Source organism: Podarcis cretensis (assembly GCF_951804945.1).
Source record: "Podarcis cretensis genome assembly, chromosome: 15".
NCBI classification, from domain to species: domain Eukaryota; kingdom Metazoa; phylum Chordata; class Lepidosauria; order Squamata; family Lacertidae; genus Podarcis; species Podarcis cretensis.
In genome coordinates this window covers 35,922,163-35,943,401 of record NC_137185.1, presented here as the reverse complement: position 1 = coordinate 35,943,401, position 21,239 = coordinate 35,922,163, and the positions used below count along the sequence as shown (strand labels likewise).

The 21,239-nt window shown below is 47.0% G+C and overlaps 1 protein-coding gene across 1 annotated transcript in view; it reads left to right on the top strand.

Moving 5' to 3' along the window:
• Positions 1 to 21,239, top strand: part of ADGRA2 (adhesion G protein-coupled receptor A2) — a 125,274-nt gene that overhangs the window by 30,800 nt on the left and 73,235 nt on the right. The window contains exon 2 of the mRNA XM_079954931.1: positions 13,528 to 13,599. Coding sequence (XP_079811057.1) covers positions 13,528 to 13,599 — 72 coding nt within the window. The remainder of the gene's footprint in view (positions 1 to 13,527; positions 13,600 to 21,239) is intronic.

Here is a 21,239-nt window from a genome sequence, read left to right as displayed (position 1 = left end):
CTGAACCAGTGCCTATCCACAACCTTACAAGTTGTGATGATTTGCTACGTGGCAGGCGAAACCCAAATGGGAACAGCCAATCAGACAAGTGGGGAAAATTCCTGCCGTGCCCCTGTCCCAACGACAGATGACACACGGCGGCTTAGCAAGGTCAAGTGCAAAGTCCTAAAAGTAGGGAGAGGTGGGTGGGTGTTCCGAATGCAGGCACCGAAAGAGGAAGCTCTGGGTCACGTGCATGGGCATAGATAGGTCCCTCAAACCATTTGGACTGTGTCCCATTGGCCAGATTGCACCCAGCTATGAGGGACCTACCAACTGGGTGTTGTGGCTGACCAATCGTACCCAGCCACAACCCAGGGAGTTGGTTGTCCAGGTCTCACCGCAGTACATGCCCTCTTTAAGGGAGGGCCCGATTTGTGGGGCATAGAAATTCATTCATCCCCCACCCCACCCCCCAAAATATAGTATGGCCCACCACATGGTCTAAGGGACGGTGGACTGGCCCACAGCTGAAAAAGGTTGCTGACCCCTGGATTAGACAAATTCATGGAGAGGACATGGCTACTCCCACCGTGACTGGGAAGCTGGCCTGCAGGATCTTTAAGTATTTGTAATTTTGATTGTTTATTGCTAACACTCTCTTGCCTAGGATTGCTTGCTTCCTGCAGTGTCAAATGTTAATTGGTGTGGTTTTTAGCTGGTTCCCAGCCACTCTGAAAGCAGGATCTAAATTTAATAAGTAAACCAGTTCAAGGAAAGGGTGGTGCGTTCCATTTGGTCGCCTGAGGCAAAACAGGAACACACTGCTGTCTCCCTAACTTGGGTTGCGTGGCACCGACCATAGAGCAGAAGCAGTGATGACGAGTCCCAGCGAGAACTTGCAAGATCTTGCTGAAGTCTCACAAGATCTCATGTGCTCAAGATTTCTTCAAGATCTTGCCGGAAGCCAGCGCTGCTTCTCTACCAGTGGTTGAGGTGGCAGGGCAGATGGGGGCGCCCCAAAAGGGCACTGCCTTTCGATGTCCACTGCCTGAGGCAGCTGCTTCACCCTGCCTCCTGAGCGGGCAGGCCCTGATGGAGGGCCTGAAGAAATTTAGAGTTTGTTGAGCAGATTGCCCTTTTCATAAAAGACCACCATTTGGATCCTGTCCTCTGCCATGCCCAGAGAGCAGATACAGCCTAGGACACCTGAGCTGTCCTCCAGCAAGGGAAATGGTTTTGGTTTTCAAGTGAGGCAGGCTGAATGCAGCTTCCGGCAAGCCCACTGTCCTCATACCCCACCCCAGAAAAAAACAAAACTTCTTCCTCCCTTAACCCAATCTGGACAAGCCCTGTGTAAATAAACATAACAAGGACCTAGTCAATAACAGGAAACCAGCTAAGCAGAGCAGGCGGGAGACCCGTTTAGACAAGGCCCTGCAGCCCAGAAAATTTGTGTCCTGGGTCTGCTCTGTGATTCTGCCCTGCTGTTAATAGTAACAAGAAATTACTAGGGATGTTAATTACTAGCGGCTGAAATTAGGTAAAGAACGACTCCATGCTCATTTTCCAATCTTAAAACCGACACCAGTTTATGATTTTTAACACGTTGTGGAAATGTACCAGCATATTAGTGTAAATTTATCCTACTTTACACAGCTTTGTCTGTTCTACACATTTTTGCAATGCATTTTAATTTACACTTTGTCCTAGTATATTCATTTTTGTACACGTTACTTGGCTGGAGGACTGCACTGCAAAAATTCAGGGAACTGTGGATTTCAAAGGATGCCTGTGTTTCAGTTTCCCGATTGCTTCAGGGAATGCCAATTAGGTCAGTTTGACTTTAGTTGCAAACTGAACTTAATTTCTTCCACGTCCTTAGAATTGACTAGTTTTGGGGAAGGGTCATGTGGGAGGAATAAGGAATTATCTCCTTGTCTTATCGTGCATTTTGCTTTAGCTCACACTAGGAGTCTGCCTGCCAGATGGGGACTTCTCCAGCTGCCATTCCTGGGGTCTGAACTGGTGATGACTAACCAACCAAGAAAGGGATCTTGGGGCTCATGGTAGAGAGTGATAATAAAACATTGCCCCAATGTGGGGCAGCTGTGAAAATGGAGAATCCCATGCATTGAATTGATTGGAAATAGAACTGCTAGTATCTTGAATCTCTCAAGACTTATGGAAATCTCTGGTGTTAGCCACATTGGAATAATGGGTACAATTCTGGTTGGTTGTGGCTAGGGTTATTCTGCCCTTTGATCGTCACGCAGCACTGTTTCCTTTCTGCTGCAGTTTGTATTCTGCCACAAACTGCATTATTCGTCTCACTGTCTGCTTTGGTGAAATTACACAACTTACGTAATTTATGCAAATAGTTAAATAAATTACATTGTTCTGCCCTTTTCATTTCAATGAAAGGTACAAACAATTGCAATTGGGTGTGGGGGGGGGACGACATAATCTATTAGGTATCATTTACGAACTGAAAGGAGCAACAACAGAGTATATACGTATCATTTTTTACTGGAGTGATTTCTGTTCAAATTGCGGGACAAATAAGAGAACACCAGCAATTTTTGCTCCCGTTTCTGTTTCTGTCAGAATTCTCCAACATCCTTAGTTGTGTCTTCCGAGTAAGGATACAGGACACTGGAATGGAGGAACGACTGACCTGTTGGAATCTTTGGTTGTAGCACCTGGATGGCAAACATCGTGGCTGAAAGTCATAGTTCTATAACTTAATCTTAGAAACTGAAGCTAAGCAGCAAATTTGACATATCTGTGGAGACCCATGAATGAATTCGACCCTGTAGTGTCTTTTCCTGTGAAGTAGCTGGATATTGTGAACATAGGAAGCTGCCTTATAGACCTTTAACCCATCTAACTCAGTATTGTCCACTCAGCGCTAGACCTTTGGGGTCTGGAAATGCAGTACCCTCTGCATACAAAGCCATGACATTAGAAGCTTGGTAGATAAGGGGAAGAGCTTATCGGTAGAGGATTTTAAAAGCACACGCACACAATCATGTTCCTGACTCAGTGGAAACAGGAACTGAATGCGGCCCTCCAAGCCTTTCTATCTGGCCCTTGGAATTCCCCATAGTCCACACAGCTGCACTGCCTACTGGCCCTGCATTATACCTTCCTTTATGGTTTGCTTCTGGCTGAAATGTGCCCTTGAGCCCTGGCCATGCTTTTCGCTTACCTGGGTGGGGAGGGTAGAGCGAGCTGTGCATTATTAACTAGCCTACTGCGTGAAAGCAGGATTTGATTCATTCCTCTGCCCATGTTTGCAACTGGCCCTTCCCACCACTGGCATGTGGCCCCTAGAAGGGTGCGAGTGTGGCCCCTGGGCTGAAAGATGTTCCCCAGCTCTGGTCTAGAACTACATCTGTCAGGCATCAGCCCAGAAACCATGCCTCTGCCTTCTTAAAAGGACTCCATTAAGGAAAGCCTTGCTTGGGGGAAGAAGGAGGAACCGTATCTTTGCACGCAGGAGGCTTGAAGCTCAATCCTCGCTCTTGACTCTCCGGTTCAAAGTCTCAGGCCCCAGGGCTGGGAAGGAACGCCTCCTCTGCTGCTTGCAAGAGCAAATGACCTCCATGGTCAGTAAAACTGCATAGAAGTCGCAAGCCAAGAGGGGGCATGATAAGTGCATTCTGACCTCCCCTCCCCGACTCATTCTGCTCCCCCTCCTGTCCTGCCTGCAAGATAAGAGGATGGGTGGAGGGATCTGGGAAGGAAATGCTGGGTCTCCATCCTCTCTCACTGCCTTGGACCTTTTTCAAGGCACAAGCAGGATCTGCCTCTGCGCTGACGCTTGGCAAACCCGACTTGGTGTTTTGTTTTGTTTAAATCTTCCCCCACCTCTTGCTTGCCCGCCCCCACCTCTGGCTCCATTTTGCGTTCCAAGTGAAATTGCATCTGATGTGTCTGAGTCTCTTTTGAAAGTGGGACAGCTGAGGCCCCTTAATTGTTTAGGCGCCTTGGAAAGAAATTTTCCCCATTGCTGCTGTTATCTTTCAAGTCCATGTTTTTTTCATTAACATAGTTCCCCTTTTAAACAAATGAGCCAAAATCCTGCGTGCTTTCTCTCTCTCTCTTTCTCCCTCCCTCTCTCTGTGTGTGTTGTCATACAAACGGAGACCCCACAGGCAGATGCTGGAAACGGATAGGCGTAGGGTAGCTTTCCCAACCTGGTGCCCCTAAGGTGTTGCCAGACTCCAACTCCCATTAGCGCCAGTTGGTGTGGCCCCTGGTAGAGCAACAAGTCAGGGGTGAGGGTTTTGTTTTGTTTCAGTGTGCAGTTTGACACAAAATCTGGAGTTTGGAGGGAAACTGGTGCTTTTGGACAGCTGATAATGTCCAGCTTGAAACATGGGAAAGAAACTAAGCATGTTAGGCGTGTTGTGTTTGCTAACTGTTTACATGACAGGGACAGCATGTACACAGATTGTAGCTTGCATAGCTCAGTTTGTAGAGCAAAAGAATCTCAATCTCAGGGTTATGCATTTGAGCCCCTCATTGGGTGAAAGGTTCCTACATTTCAGGGGGCTGGATTAGATGAAAGTTGTGGTCTCTTCCAACTCTGCAATTCTATGAATCTATGAAAGGGACGCGGGTGGCACTGTGGGTTAAACCACAGAGCCTAGGACTTGCAGATCAGAAGGTTGGCAGGTCAAATCCGTGCGACGGAGTGAGCTCCCATTGCTCGGTCCCTGCTCCTGCCAACCTAGCAGTTCGAAAGCACCTCAAAGTGCAAGTAGATAAATAGGTACTGCTCCAGCGAGAAGGTAAACGGTGTTTCTGTGAGCTGCTCTGGCGGCTTAGTCATGCTGGCCACATGACCAGGAAGCTGTACACCGGCTCCCTCGGCCAATAAAGCGAGATGAGCGCTGCAACCCCAGAGTCTGTCACGACTGGACCTAATGGTCAGGGGTCCCTTTACCTTTACCTTATGAAATTATATAAGGGTGGAATGTACTGCTTTAAACAAACTGCCATATAAACCACCTTATTTTGGGCCGGAAGCTCCTCATTGTCATTTTCATCTACAGACACATAACGCTTTTCCGTATCCTTCAATACCATCAAAGCCCTCCTTGGTTTTGTGGCTGCTACTTACTGAACTGAGAAAAATTCATAAATGAATTGTCAGTGTCAATGGATATTAGTTAGGCCTGTCTGCTATGGAGAAACCACCACCAGATACAGGGCGTAAGCTTAATGCAGGAGCAAAGTGTTGCTATGCTTAGCTCCCCGCTGGTTTTTCCGGTGTGGGGTGTCTGATGGGGAATTTGGTGCAGCTGGAAAAATCTGCTTTTTCCAAACCTGCTGAGGCGGGGGATGAATTTGTGGAGTCTCAGTGGAGTTCTTTCTCCCAGCCTTGCAACCCTTTCTATCCAGTTGTCTTGCTTAACCTCCATGCAGGTCATAGAGCTGCCTGCCCTTAGTGCGCTTAGCCCCTGCTATCTGCACCTCTAACCCTACTTGACTCTTTGGCCTCATAAACATTGCTGGGGTGGGTTTTGTTTACTGCCAAAGTCAATGCAGCTGATGGCACAAAAGCTATTAAGGTTCTGGTAACGGGTCGGCGGAGGCTTAATGCAAGGCAAAGGGGGCCTCCAGAATGCAGCTGTTTTCTGGTGGGGATTCAGTCACATACTGGTACATCCAGGCTGCACTATTACTGTTGATGGGGTGGGGGGGTCATCTTCCCCCACCAGCTTCCCCCAAAGACCCGACTTTTTGTGACTAAGAAACTGATGGGGAAACGTGCTGGATTTTTTGGGTTAACACTTGTTTTGACGCTGTGCTGTCTAACCTACCCGCAAACCAATCAGAATGAAAGTTCATTAAATAGCCGGTTTCCCTGCAAAGAATTCAGGATAGTGCTCAATGAAAAGTTTGTCTGGAAGCATCCCAATATGGTGCTCCTGGCAACCTCTAACCACCACCTTCAGTATTTCATCCGTTCTCCAGTTGCAAGAATCCTTCCATTGGTCTGCACAAACAGCAAAAAAAATGGCAATTGCATGGCTTATTTGACTCATCCTATTAACTGGATAGCTCAGCTGGTTAGAGCTTAGTGCTGATAACACCAAGGTTTCAGGTTCAATCCCCATATGGAATAGTTGCCTATTCTTGCATTTCAGGGGGTTGGTCTAGATGATCCTTAGGGTCCCTTCCAGCCACAATTCTGTGATACTATGAAACAGTGGAAGAAGGTTTGTGGGAAGCTGAGGGATATCCAAAGCTACATCGCTGATGAAGAATACAAGGGGGGAAACGGTCTGAGCTTGAAGCTTTAGTGGGAATGAGAGGGTCAAGGGTATTCTTTCCAAGCCATAAAGATGCAGATTCCTTCTCTTGGACGCTGGCAACAGATCAGTCAGGATGCTGATTTTTATCTCGGCTGCCTGGGTCCTTGCCTTTTTTGGGAGGTGATCTGGATGTTATGGCAGAAACTTGGATCACCCAAAGTTATCTAAAAACCAGGCAAAGCTTTCACTTTCCACCTTGTGAATATGTCTTCCCATTTGTGTATGCAGCGGTACACCTGGTACATCTGTTCTCTCTGTTTTCACTACAATGGCTGGATTGCTGAGCATTCATGGGGTGGGGCAGCTTTCAGATAGGGGTGGGTAACCTCAGGCCCAGGGGCCAAATGCCTGGCCTCTGGGTCTCTGCACAAGCCATGCCCCTCACCACCTTCCTTTGCTGAAAAGTGCCCTTGAACTCGGATCAAGACTTTTGCTTGCCTAGATGGAGGACATTTGTGTGTGTGTGTGTGTGTAGAAAGTAGCCTACTGTACAAAGGGGAAATTTACATTCATGGTGTTAAGTTGTGGGTGAACATATCAGACGACACAGCGATTCTTCAAACAGCTCTTGTTTATTCACAGGCCAGAACAGAACTGAACTGAAGGGTTCAGCCAGCCTGCTTATATAGAACTCCACTAGAACGCAACAGTAACCATTTTCTGTAACTATCCAATCACTCAACGTCACTTTCAATCCCTTATTTGCATATGTGGACCTGAGTGAAAACTATCTACAGTATCCCCCTGCTGGCCCAGGGTGAGAACTTCGGTACATAACACATGGCTCCACTCACTTTTGCCTCTGGCGCCACCCATTTCTGGCATGTTGCCTCCCCCGCAAGTGGGTCACGCAGGAGGGAACCTGGTGTTCAGCCTGAAAAAGTTTCCCCACCCCTGCTTTAAGAGGGTGATATGGCTGCACTAGTGATTTGTTTAGCTATCCAAAGCTGACTGTAACTGAATATGGTGGTTGCTCTATAACTCTTGCCGTTTTTAGCTGTGGCCCTCCTGATGTTCTTGGACTCCAGCGCCCATCGCCCGTGACCTTTGGCCACGCTGGCTGGACCTGAAGGGAACTGGAGTTCAACAACAGCTGGAGGGCCACAGGTTCCCAGGACCTGTCAGAGTGGGTGCAAACCTGCTGCCCACACACATCCCTTGCCAATGCGTCTGCTTGCCACACACCTTGGTCAAGAAGCGTTCAATGCGTTTGCACAGGGCTCTTTCAGTCCATTTGGGGACATTGGCCAATCCGGCGAAGGAGCCCTTGACAGGCGCCACCCCTTTCTTACTAATGCTGAATGCGCAGCTGCCAGGGGGCATGGTCAGCATACACCCCCTCTTGTCTTCTTTGAATGCATGAGAAGGTTCATTTGCAGAGTGTCCTCCTTCGTTACTCATTTTAGATCAGAAGTGTGCATGCATTATGCTCCTGAAATGCCACTGTGTGCTCTAACACACTAAACTGTGGAAGATCTCTTCATTTGAATTTAAGGTGGTCAAGAAAGGGACTCGTGTGGTTCTGAAATTGTGGTTAGTAATCATTTTGTAGCATTCTGGACTTTGGGAAGGAGTTCAGCCATGGAGCATTAGTTTTTCATGAAGAAGGTCCCAGGTTCAGACTCTGGCTACAGCTGGGAGAGAACCCAGCCTGAAAACTTGGGTGTCTGCTGCCAGTCAGGTTAGACAATACTGAGGTAGATGGACCAATGGTCTGACTCAGTCAAAAGCATCTTCTGATGGGTTCCAAGGCAAGGGTTCCTGAAGGCAAGGGACTGCCCCTTTTTATTCTGCTGGCTCAGGGAAAAGAGGATGGGAGGTAACTTGGCCTGGCTGGGGGGTGGGCACATTCCCTGGCCTGTGTTGGAATGACCCAACAAAGGAAGATGTTTTCACAGTCTGGTGGTAGGCGTAACTACGCATGTGGCAGCGGCAAAGGAAGTACTTAGCATAACCAATAAGGGGGAAATAGAGGTCAGGCTTTCCTATTGTTCAGAGAGGAAATTCCATCTGCAGTTGCCAGACACGACACCACCTATTGCCAGCTGCTCTGGGGCCATGCATAGTTTATATATTAAGATACATGCTGCAGGCACGTGAAGTTGAAGCTGGGCCAATCGCGACTGACGAGGGCTGGAACTTGGTTGGCAGAGCATGCAGAAGATCTTGGGTTCAGTTCCCAGCATCCTCATGGGGGGCTGGGAGAGACCCCTGTCTGAAAAACCTGGAGAGCCTCTGCTTGGTCACTGTAGACAGTATTGATCAAGATGGGCAAAGGGTCTGGTTTGGTATAAGGCAGCTTCCTTATATCAGAAAAGAAATAGGCTCCCAGAGCAAAGGTTTTGTCTCAGGGGCAGGAAACCTTTTTCCTCCTGAGATCCACATTCTTTTGTGGAAAGCCTTGTGGGGGCCACCAATGGTCAGGGGCCAAAGGCAAAACTGGGCAGAGCACCGGATGTGACTTATGTACAATAGGTGGCATTCCAGCCGCGCAAAGAGGAAGAGGCTTCTACACTCTCATGCACACATCTCCCCATCTTCTTCCTAGGCAAGCTATAGAGGCATTTTGTCAGCTCATGTACACAGTTCAAGAACAGCTTAAAGAAGGGGTGGAGAAGGGCCAGTGATCTGTGCAATCTGGACAGGCTGGGGGGAGCTGGGAGGGTCAGAGAGAGAGTTATGGTGGGCCACATTTGGCCTTCAGGCCTCAGGATGCCCACTCCTGCTTTATACCTAGGAGGTGTTTTTTGGCCACCCTCCTCCCAGAAGAAGTGTTTTGCTTTCAATTGCCGCTACCAGAGTTTGTATTTAGTGACTCTTTATTGCATGAGGTTGAAGTCCATAATCACCAATGTGGGGCCTTTAAAGAAATAAATATCATTTTTGTTTCCACACATACCTGAAAAACCGTTTTCTTGAGTGCATCTTTAAAACGCCCTGTGGCAGCTGCCAGTATTACCTGTGTGTACCTTGTCAGATGTTTGCTGTAGCTGAGAGTAGGAAAGCCCCCACCCTAAACCTTCCTAGTACAACCCAAAAGCCAGTTGATGGGAGCCAAGGTTGTTTCCTCTGGGAAGACCCAAGGGGATGGCTTCTCTCTTTGCACAGTGACACAGTGGCATCGCTGTGATGGCTGCCAAAGAGCCTATTGAGAAAGTGGCCTTGCTTAAAAGGGTGACGTCGAGAGTCTGAAGTGGCTTCTGAGTGCAAGCTGTCTAAAGCTCAGGGGCTGCTTGATGGCCTTCGCTGGTGGAAGGCAGTGTCTGCGAGGGCTAATTGCTCATTAAAAAAGCTTTTAATGAGCATCTGGGAGAATTGGTGGCTGCTCTTCCTTTCTCCCCCTCCTTTCAACATGGCTGCCTTCCTGCTCGTTGGGCCTGAGGCCAAAAGAAGGCCCTTTTTGTGGTAAGCTAAACTGTTTACTTTGGGACAAAGAGGTCTGAAAAGCCCTCAGCCCTGGCTGCTGCCAAAATGCTGAACTCGGACGGGGACACTTGACCTGCAAGCTTGTGAGATGAAGGAACTCTGCTGGACAGAGAGCAGATCTCAGCATTGTGGTTGAGCAGAGCGCTTTGGCATATGGCTGAATGTGTGGAGAACTAACATTGAAGCACCCTGAGGACTAGCTGCCTGGAAATGGTTTTTACCTTTTTGTACCATACAATTAAAGTTAATGTTGTTAGCCCCTCTTGTATGAATTTTGAAGAACACCAGTGCTAGCAATGTGCGCTAACCAGATGTTAACAAGGTATTCCTCAAGGGCAGAATAAGGAATAGTGATTTCTAGGTAAAGGTAAAGGTACCCCTGCCCGTACGGGCCAGTCTTGACAGACTCTGGGGTTGTGCGCCCATCTCACTTAAGAGGCCAGGGGCCAGCGCTGTCCGGAGACACTTCCGGGTCACGTGGCCAGCGTGACATCGCTGCTCTGGCGAGCCAGAGCCGCACACGGAAACGCCGTTTACCTTCCCGCTGGTAAGCGGTCCCTATTTATCTACTTGCACCCGGAGGTGCTTTCGAACTGCTAGGTTGGCAGGCGCTGGGACCGAGCAGCGGGAGCGCACCCCGCCGCAGGGATTCGAACCGCCGACCTTTCGATCGGCAAGTCCTAGGCGCAGAGGCTTTAACCCACAGCGCCACCTGCCAGGCGCAATTAGAAGGAAATCAGGAGTCTTCCCGCTTCACAAGGACAGTGGGAGAGTATACATGTAGCACATTGTGCTTTGGCTTTACCCCATCACAGTTTGCCACCACACGATTGGGGAGGCGCTGTAGCTCAGTGGTACAGTATCTACCTTGCATGTGGAAGGACCCAAGTTGCATCTCCAGGTAGGGCTGCGAGAGACCCATGCCTAAAATCTTGGAGAGCTGCTCTGACTTGGTGCAACAGACTTTCCCCTCCCCACTCCTGAACTAAGGTGCCGGCAACAGTACTGTCGTAGAGAAGATGCTGGAAAGGCAGTGAAGGACTTTTAAGCAGACCTGTTGAGATCCTTCCTCTCTCATAATATACCGTATTTTTCGCCCTATAGGACGCATCTAGGTTTTTTTGGAGGAAATAAAGTAAAAAAAAATGTATTCCCCCCCCCCCAGGTGCGGGGCTGGGGCGGGGGAAGCCCGAGCTTCTCCCGACCCCAGCCCCCAGAACAGGCAGCTCTTCGCAGCGCTGAGCTCCCACGGCTTGCGGAGAGCTGCGCAAAGCTAAGCCTGGGTGCGCTGAGCTCAGCGTGCCTAGGCTTCAGCATGCAGGCAACACTCCGCAAGCAGTGAGAGCGCAGCGCCAGGCTCCCATGGCTTGCGGAGAGCTGCACGAAGCCTGGAGAGCGAGAGGGGTCAGTGCGCACCGACCCCTCTCGCTCTCCAGGCTTCAGCGAAAGCCTGCATTCGCCCCATAGGACACACACACATTTCCCCTTCATTTTTGGAGCGGGAAAAGTGCGTCCTATAGGGCGAAAAATACTGTAGAAACTTTGGTCATCCAGGGAAGCTGAATGGTGGGAGATCCAGGGCAGATGAAGGAAACTACTTCTTCACACATAGTTTAAGTGTGGGATTCCCCACCACATGAGGTGGTGATGGCTGCCATCTTGGATTAAGAGAAATTCATGCAGAAGGAAGGTATCAATGGGTGAGTCATGGTGGCTCTCTGCTACTTCCAAGCTCAGAGGACAACAGCTGCAAGGGGGCTTTCCTTCTAATTTTGCTAGCTTTTTAGTTGATTATCTTGTGTTTCTTCCAGCATCACTGAAAGAAACCGAGATCTTGATTTATATGTCCATTTATTTCAATGTAATTGGTTAATTAATCAGTAAATGGGATAAAGGGCAGGCAAATTTTTACTATTTTAAATGATCACATTCTTTTATTTATAAAAGAATTGTGGTACATATTGCAATAATTTATATTAATATAGTAGCATATCCTTATCTAGATAATAGATCTCTAGCCAGTTAAATTCAACAAACAGAAGGTAATATTTTCCCAGCTGAAATAGTAATAGAAAGGATTTAAATGAATGAATAAATGAAACAACAATATATAGAATAAAGGAAATTCATATTAGTAATACAGGTATTAGCCACATATGCACAATAATAATGAGTAGGAACACCACTTAGCATAAATTTGGGGGGAAGATCAGAAAATTGTAACTTTTTTTACAGTTCTGAAACCTTTTTGTAATTCTAGGGTTCCAGAGACAGAAGAATTGGGAGATGTTGGTAGTTTTAAACCATTAGAAAATGTCTAACCTTCTGAGAGACAAATTGTTTTCAAAAATCCAACCTACAAATTGTTTTCAAAAATCCAACCTGAGAGTAAAACACAAATCCATCTCTGATCCATCTGTGCCTGTGAGCAGCCTGTTCCCGTCCTTTGCCGATGGATTTGCACCCCCTGCTCCCTGCACTGCAACACCCATCCAAGCCCCATTGAACTAACTGCATGAATCTTCTGGGCTGAATGGGCAAGCTCACCCTCATCTGGGACCACCATTTAGGCACAGATGCTAATGACAACCATTGGCTCGGGGACAAGGCTATAAAAATACTTTGAACCTTGTATGCATTAGATGGCAACAGGCCACCCAGACATAGTTTGAATTCCTCAACTGCAACGTCTCTGTACTCCAATCTGTTTCCATTCCGCACTGCTTTACAAGTGTACATTATATTTTGAATGGAAACCATGAGCAATAAGCATTTAAAACCACCGCCACCGCTACGATCATAAGCATTCCCAGCAGATGTGTGTTGAATGCGGTAATGGATACAGGGGGAAGTACTGGGTGGGATACATTAATATGTGCTGGGAGTGTGTAGTCCAGGCTTTGCCAAACTGGTGCCCACCAGCTGCTTTGGGTTACAGGTTCCCATCAGATCCAAGTAGCATGACAGTGCTGCCTGGGGCTGATGGGAGTTGTAGTTCCCAATAGCTGGACAACACCAGCTTGTCAATGAAAGTCAACCAATCGATTTTATTGTGTATAGCAGGCGTAGGCAAACTCGGCCCTGCAGATGTTTTGGGACTACAATTCCCATCATCCCTGACCACTGGTCCTGTTAGCTAGGGATCATGGGAGTTGTAGTCTCAAAACATCTGGAGGGCCGAGTTTGCCTATGCCTGGTGTATAGCCAAAGGCCTTTACAATGTACAGCAGGGGATGAGAGCAAGGCTTTCCTCTGAAATCACACAACATGACCTGTAAAAGTTGACAGCATAAAGATTTACAGCATAAAGTTTTAAAACCAGGAAGCACTGACGTATCTAGACTGGAGCTTCTTAGTTGTCAATGGCTTTTGGAGTCCATTAAAAAGACCGTTCAGTTTTAATAAGACCCTTCTTCTTTGCTGGGCATTCAATGTTCAGTCTTATAGAGAAGTCTGTGTCTGTTGTTCCTAGTTCTGTGACTGCAAAATGTTGCTATGGATCACTCTTCTGCTGACGTGGAAGCAAACATCTGGAACTTTGCAAATCGGCCTATATATAACTGTTAAGTAGCTGGGTGGGGCATCTTCCTATAGACTGCTATGCCATACATTTACCCTATAGCCTTTGTACCATTCCCTACTCTCCTGCCCCCCTTGCTAACTGGGGTGTGGCTAATGAATCCATCACTAAGGACCACACACCTAGTCCACCCCTTTAAGCCCTGGATGCTTGGTTAACGCAGGATGAATAACCCTCTCTCTCTCTCTCTCTCTCCCCTCCCTCTTTCCCCAGGATTTTGAGCAACAACAAGATAGCAACTCTGAAGAATGGCTCTTTTTTCGGACTTCGTGCTCTCGAGAAGCTGTAAGTGCCATTGTGTACTCTGGGCAGTTCTGGGCCCTTAATGAAGGGCTAAGGAATTAGTGAGCAAAATACAACAAAACTGAAGTCTGGGCTGTGTGTGTGTGTGTGTGTGTGTGTGTGTGTGTGTAGGAATTTTAATTGCCACAGCAAGAACTAGAGTGACTTGAGAGAGAGAGAGAGAGAGAGAGAGAGAGAGAGAGAGAGAATGTGGAAGCTGTTACATTTTGGAATTCTTAGTAAAGCAAATGAAGGATGCATTTGAGGCCACAGCTTCAAAGATCTGTACTGCGCAGTGAGTCTGAACTGTTGTTTATGTGGTTCCTTCCAAGTTGCTGGACTGTATCCCACAAAAGGTTGTGGTGCAATAAATTAAATTGTGAGCCTTTTAGGTACCACAAAACACTCTGCCCGCCTGCCCCTCTTATATCCTGGGTATCAACCTGTGCTGAAAGTTCATTGTCCAAAAAACCCAGGGGTCAGCTGGACATGATGCTGAGCAGTGTAGATGGCAGATTCCCAGTGATGGGAGTGCATGGTTTGGGGTGAATTGCAGCTTATTTTGGCATGCAAACACCAGCCCTTTATTCAGGCTGCTTGTGCCCTCTGTAGAATTCTTCCTACTGGACCAGCCTCTACCGATTCAGAGAACAACTTTGAACATAGAATTGTAGAGTTGGAAGGAAGAGCCGAGGGTCTTCTTAGTTCAACCCCTTGCAATGCAGGAATCTCAACTAAAGCATCCGTGACAGATAGCCATTCAACCTCTGCTTAAAAATCTCCAAGAAAGGAGAGTCCATCACCTCTCATGGGAGACTGTTCCATGCTTTTACTGTCAGAAAGCTTCCCCTGATGTTTAGTTACAATCTGCAACTTATCACCAAACTTAAAACCATGGAGAGACCTGGTCTGAACAAAGACCTTGGATTCTTATCTCATTATACATGACAAAGCCATTTTTCACCTTCTCACCCCTTGCTTTTTCCTGTAAGACCTATTACAGTCGTTAAGAGTCGTCAACAGGCTCATCACAGCTATCTGCCAATCACCCATTCCCACCACCCTTCTGAGTAATACCCCTCCCCACCTTCTCACTATATAGAAGGGTCTGGAAACTTCTGTTTCAGTGTATCTGAAGAAGTGTGCATGCACACGAAAGCTCATACCAAGAACTGACTTAGTTGGTCTTTAAGGTGCTACTGGAAGGAATTTTTTTTGTTTCTGCTTTCCTGTTTGTACAGCAGCTAAGATAAGAACCCAATCTAAATCACCCCCCCCCCCAAAAAAAGCAACTGGACCCCTCCAAACTGGGGGTTTTGCGAGAGTCTTCTATTGATGCAATAATAGTCCTTTACAGTGGCACCTCAGGTTACATATGCTTCATGTTACATACGCTTCAGGTTACAGACTCCGCTAACCCAGAAATAGTGCTTCAGGTTAAGAACTTTGCTTCAGGATGAGAACAGAAATTGTGCTCCAGGGGCGCGGCGGCAGCAGGAGGCCCCATTAGTTAAAGTGGTGCTTCAGGTTAAGAACAGTTTCAGGTTAAGAACGGACCAGAGAACGAATTAAGTACTTAACCCGAGGTACCACTGTATTGGTGGATTTATACTGGACCATTCACACACAGTTCCATTTTACTAGTTGTTCTGTACCGCTTCCCCATTGTTGTTGCAATAATCCTGTCTGGAGGTGGGGACTATTGCACTACAGAGCAACAAAAATGGAACAACAACAACAACAACAACAAAAATGTTCGAGGTGTGAAGAGTTGCAGGGGTTCATTAGGAAGTTACGGGACACGCATCGACGGGAAGCAAAGCAGTGGGCCCACTCCAAAACTTTGTTGCAAACACAAATGGTATTGAAAGCAGCGTTGTGTGCAACATCCCCAATACCATACTGATCACAGATCATCGTGAGTGCATGATAAACAGGATGTTTGGAGGGGCCCACTGCTGAGCCCCCTGGGGGGAAACACACACACAAGCATGTTGCAGGTGTTTTCCTACTCTAGCAGAGGTAATGGCAGCTGTGGGGGGGAGTGGTAGACCAGGGAAATGGCATGCAGCAAAGGGGTTAATCTCCCTTCCCTCAGCATCAGTGCTCTGATCAACACCTCCCCACCCACTTAGAGGCAGTTGTTTAAAACTTTTTTAAGAACCAGGGAGATCCGCACATGGATCTACCACATCTGCTTCAACTCAGAGATGTGCAGAATTAATCCAGAGTGAAGTAGACTGGGGCAGGCTCTGCTCTGAAAGAGATCAGCCTTGGTCTTCTGGCAGAGGGGAAGCAAGAGGAGACCAATCTGTGGGGCCCAGTCTGAAAAGCAACATTGTCCCCTCCAACAAAGTCAGCTTTCTTATCTCCTAATGAAAGGCATCTCTATGGCTCAAGGCTTTCATAAGGAGAGATTTATGTGTTCGTGTCCCCAAATCATATGGATTTCATTGGTAGGTAGGTATGTCAGGGGATGGGGGGTAGAATATACTGAGGAGTTTTTGTTCCTAGACACTGAGCATAAGCAAACCTCTTGTGTACCACCAGCAAATTTGCGACTGTGGCTTGATATATTATTGAACGAGATTTTGAAAATGCAGCTTTTCATGGACTGGGCTGAAGCGTGCAAACGAAGTAGAGAGAGATTGGAACTGGTGCAGTTCCAATAGTGCACAGTCTGCTTAAGGAAAATCCAGTCCTGCCCCCGCCCTAGGAGAAACCCTGCTGCAGATCTGTGTTAAGACCCCTGCCTAATAAACCTGTTACTGTATTTTTCACTCTATAGGACACACCAGACGATAGGACGCACCTACTTTGGGGGGGAGGAAACAAGAAAAAAAATTCTGAATCCCAGAAGCCAGGACAGTAAGAGGGATCTGGCTTCTGGGATAGCCTCTTGCTGTTCTGGCTTCTGGGATAGCCGCTGGGATAGCTGGTCTAGCTTTGTGCGAAGCCTCTGTAGGGCACGGGGAGCCTTCAACCCCGTGCACAGCGCAAGTTCCTGCTGCGCTCCAAAGGCTTCAGGTGGCTATCCCTGACGCCTTTGGAGCGCAGCGGGACCTCACGCTGCGCTCCAAAGGCTTCAGCGAAAGCAACGCGTAGCCTCCGGAGGCTTTGCGTTGCTTTTGCTGAAGCCAAGGAGCCTGCATTCGCTCCATAGGACGCACAAACTTTCCCCCTTAATTTTTGGAGGGGGAAAAGTGCATCCTATAGAGCGAAAAATACGGTATATATTTGTGCCTTTATAGAGCCTGTATGGTGTAGTCAAGTTCCAGGGAGATAGGGCTGAGAGGGAAAAGATAGGCTTGCTGCAGATTAGTCATAGTGCTATTTACACTTTTAAAAATAAATAGATGAATTGATAAATAAACCCAGAACAAAACAGTGTAAATGTGGCACATATGAGACATCTGCAACAGGGACACTTTCTGTTCTGAAAGTACGGTGTGCTGATAAAGAGCACTGGTCTTCAACCGGTGGGTCAGGAGTGGACCTGCTAGTGCAGGCATAGGCAGACTCGGCCCTCCAGATGTTTTGGGACTACAACTCCCATCATCCCTAGCTAACAGGACCAGTGGTCAGGGATGATGGGAACTGTAGTCTCAAAACATCTGGAGGGCTGAGTTTGCCTATGCCTGTGGTAGTGGGTCACTCTCTGCCACCATGCCAATGTATGGCAAAAGGTTAAGAAAACGGGTTGCCAAATGTATCTTTGAGTTAAAAGTAGGTCCTGGGTCCGAAATAGTTGAAGACACTTGATTTAGCATGTTGAATTTTAGACGGGGAGTCCTGTGCTCAAGCATCAGGTCAAGCAACGATTATTGGGTGACCCTGAGCCTGTTGACACTCACGGTCTCAGAATATTATTCTACCTTGTTGTGAGGATTGTTGTGAGAAATTAAGGCACAGGAGGGAGACGTACAGAGCCCTGAGTACCAGGAAGGAAGGAAGGAAGGAAGGAAGGAAGGAAGGAAGGAAGGAAGGAAGGAAGGAAAGAAAGAAAGAAAGAAAGAAAGAAAGAAAGAAAGAAAGAAAGAAATATAATAACTGGCAGAATCCGAGACCAAGGAGAAGAGTTGGTGGAAGAAGATTGGAAGAAATTTAAAGTTTATCTACAGAAACATTGCAAAATTAAGGAATGTTAGAAGGATGTTGGAATGAACTAATATGGTTTTAGCAGAAATGATATAAAGGATTAAGTAAAAATGGATTGTAATATCTAAATGAATTAGAATACAAAAAAGGGAGGTGTGAGGAGGTCAAGGAAATAAGCAAAGGAAAGAAAGTTATGTAAAGGATTGATTTTTTTAAATTATCTGCATCTTTTTTCTTTTCTTTTTTTCCTTTCTTTTTTTCTGTTTAAATGTGTTCTTTATTTTTTCTTTTTGTAACCTTTAAAATCTTAATAAAAATTTTTTTTTGGGGGGAAAGAGAAAGAAAGAAATATAATAAATACATTTGGAAATGGGAGGGGGGGCAAAATGGTTTCCCAGCTACTGTTGAAGGGGACATGCTTGCATCACTCAGGCTGCAAAGGCCTGTATTTATTTGATGATGCTGCTTTAATGCCTGTTTGTTTCATTTTCCTCCCCCCACCCCACTCTTAATTTTTTAATTTATTTTTTTTTAAGTTGTGGGTCGTCCCCACCCCTTGATCCTGGCACAAAGCTCTCATTAATGGCAAGGGATTACTGCTCCTCCAAGGGCGAGGCGGCAGCTGCAGGAAATAGCTAGAGAGCTGGTCTTCAACCCTGCCTGTCTTGTGGCTTCCAAAGCGATAATTTTAGCAAATGGACACTCATGACACTTTCAGGAGAAAGAGAGATTCCGCCCCCCCCCCAAACACCATTTCCTCTCTCCCCAGCTTAGAGCTTGCTAGGCAACCCTTGAACTTGACTCCTGAGTGTGTTCTTTTAAAACCTGGTTTCCTCCTCCCACTTTTTGACTGCCAACCTGGAAAACTGTGTCTAATTGGGTTGGACCCCGGGGTGCTGAAAATCTCTTTAAAGTCTCATTGTTCTGGGAGCCCTGAACAAACAGCCAGGCCTGATCCCAGCCTGCTCGAGACGGCATTAACCCCGCGGTCACCTCTGGAATGTTCAAATTACGCTGGGAGACCGGAGCTGTCAGTCAAGGGATGCCTTGGCCGTCCCAATGCCCTCTCCGCTCTGGATTGCGGCTTCTGCATGCCAGAAGCAGCGCTCTGTGTAGCTCAGTGGGGGGGGGGTGAGAAGGAGGGGTGAAGAAAAGGATTGCGCGAGATCAGAGATGTCGTCGTATCCTTGTAGGATTGCGTGGCAACTGCAGAGAGAAAAGTAGGCACTGGTTCATTGGGAAAAGGAGACGTATGCAGGTAGGGATGTGGGCGAGATCTGATTCAGTTTACATTTAAAGGCAGGCCTACTTCTAATTGGCACTTCCTGAAACAGTACGTGGACCAAAACACAGTCATCTTTTGAAAATGTGCACTTTTCTGAATTTTGCAATGCAGTTCTCAAAACATCAAATGTGTACACAAAAATGCCAGGGCAAAATGTGCATAAAAATGCACATCTGCTCATGATAATTGCTCACAAAAATGCACGCTATTAAGGTGAACTGCGTAGAGAAATGTTGGGTTACAGACTCCGCTAACCCAGAAATAGTGCTTCAGGTTAAGAACTTTGCTTCAGGATGAGAACAGAAATCATGTTCCGGTGGCATGGCAGCAGCAGGAGGCCCCATTAGCTGAAGTGGTGCTTCAGGTTAAGAACAGTTTCAGGTTAAGAACAGCACTCCGGAACGAATTAAGCACTTAACCCGAGGGACCGCTGTATTAGAAGAAATTCACACTAAAATGCTGATGAATTTTCCTGCAGACTTAAAAAATATAAAATGAAACATTTCAAACTGACATGGGAAATGTGAATGTTTGAACTCAAGACTGGATAATGAGAAACTGTAATTGATAGATTTGGGCATCCCTAGTCACGTGGCTTAATATCTTTTGGCTGCCCTCAGCAACATTCAAGAACAAACATCTTAAAGCCTTAAAAAAAAATATTTTTTCCATCATGCGTTGTTAATGAAAGTGCATATCTCTCTGTGTGTATTAAATTAGTTTGATAATTAACTATATTAAATCTATTAGTTGTGTATTTAATTATATATAATATAATTATATGCAATAATTATATATGCAATAATATTAAGTATATTGCAAACACTTTAATTTACAGTATGGAAATGTAATTCAGTGCATGGCCAGTGGGTTCTGAGTCGAAGTATTCTTGCTTGGTACAAGAAGTTGGAGCGTCCCGAGTTAGAATTCCTCAGGAGGAGCACTGATTTTGCAGCAGGCCAAGGGGGACGAACAAATCACCACAACAAATGCTGGAGTTAGTACTGTACCTGTGGAGTTGATCCATGCTCCGTCTTATCTTATTTTTTGAATTATGGTGCTGGAGGAGACTCTTGAGAGTCCCATGGACTGCAAGAAGATCAAACCTCTCCATTCTGAAGGAAATCAGCCCTGAGTGCTCACTGGAAGGACAGATTGTGAAGCTGAGGCTCCAGTACTTTGGCCACCTCATGAGAAGAGAAGACTCCCTGGAGAAGACCCTGATGTTGGGAAAGATGGAGGGCACAAGGAGAAGGGGGCGACAGAGGACGAGATGGTTGGATAGTGCTTTCGAGGTTACCAGCATGAGTCTGACCAAGCTGCGGGGGGCAGTGGAGGACAGGAGTGCCTGGCATTCTCTGGTCCATGGGGTCACGAAGAGTCGGACACGACTAAACGACTAAACAACAACAGTTTCCATCTCTGAGGCCTGACGATGTGGACAGGACACTTGTAGCTTCACCCCACTCCATGCCCTCTCGGCCTTTTCCCATCGTGACTTTATTTGAGGATGCCGTTGAGATGGGTGTTGATGGGGTAGCAGTTGGCTTCACTGGATGTCCCTGAGCTCCACTGTTACAAGAGAGAGAAATGCACCTGTTGACAATTCTCCCTTATCTGCGATGTATTTGTGGCTCCAGTTTTTTTGTTTTGGTAAAAGCACAGATATAAATGGCCTAGAATCAGCTTTCATTTTTACTATCGGTGAGGGCCGTGGTGTGTGAATGAGAGGGGAGAGAGAGAGAGAGGGAACTGGGAAAGAGTTCCTTCTTTGCGGCTTACTCATTCACCACTTGGCTTCACTGCTGATGGCACCAGCAAGGAGGGTCAATTAGTGCCAATTGAGATGATGGCCTTTGTGTCGCAGACACTTCTAACTAGGCTGCACCCTGTTGCTTTGCTCCGCTCGGGCAACCAGCGGATGGGAACGAAACATCCCGTCACTGTGAACCTGAGCTGCGCTTGAACCCCTGACCTAAGAGAGAGGAGGACTCCCCCTTTGTGAGCCGACTCCTGCCTTATGCGCTCCCCATGACACTTCGCGCTGGACCGCTGAAAGCTAATCATGCTGTGACACCCCCGCTCCTTTCCCCTCCTTCTGCTAGAGACTTTGCCCCGTTCTTCTCCCAAGTATCAGACTGGGGCTTGGAATTTGCAACGTTTTCGCTTTTGCAGTTGACCCTTCAGGCTAAATCATTGGCCAGAATTTCAAAAGGACCTAATGATAACCAGAGTTACAATTTCCCACCATTCTTTGATG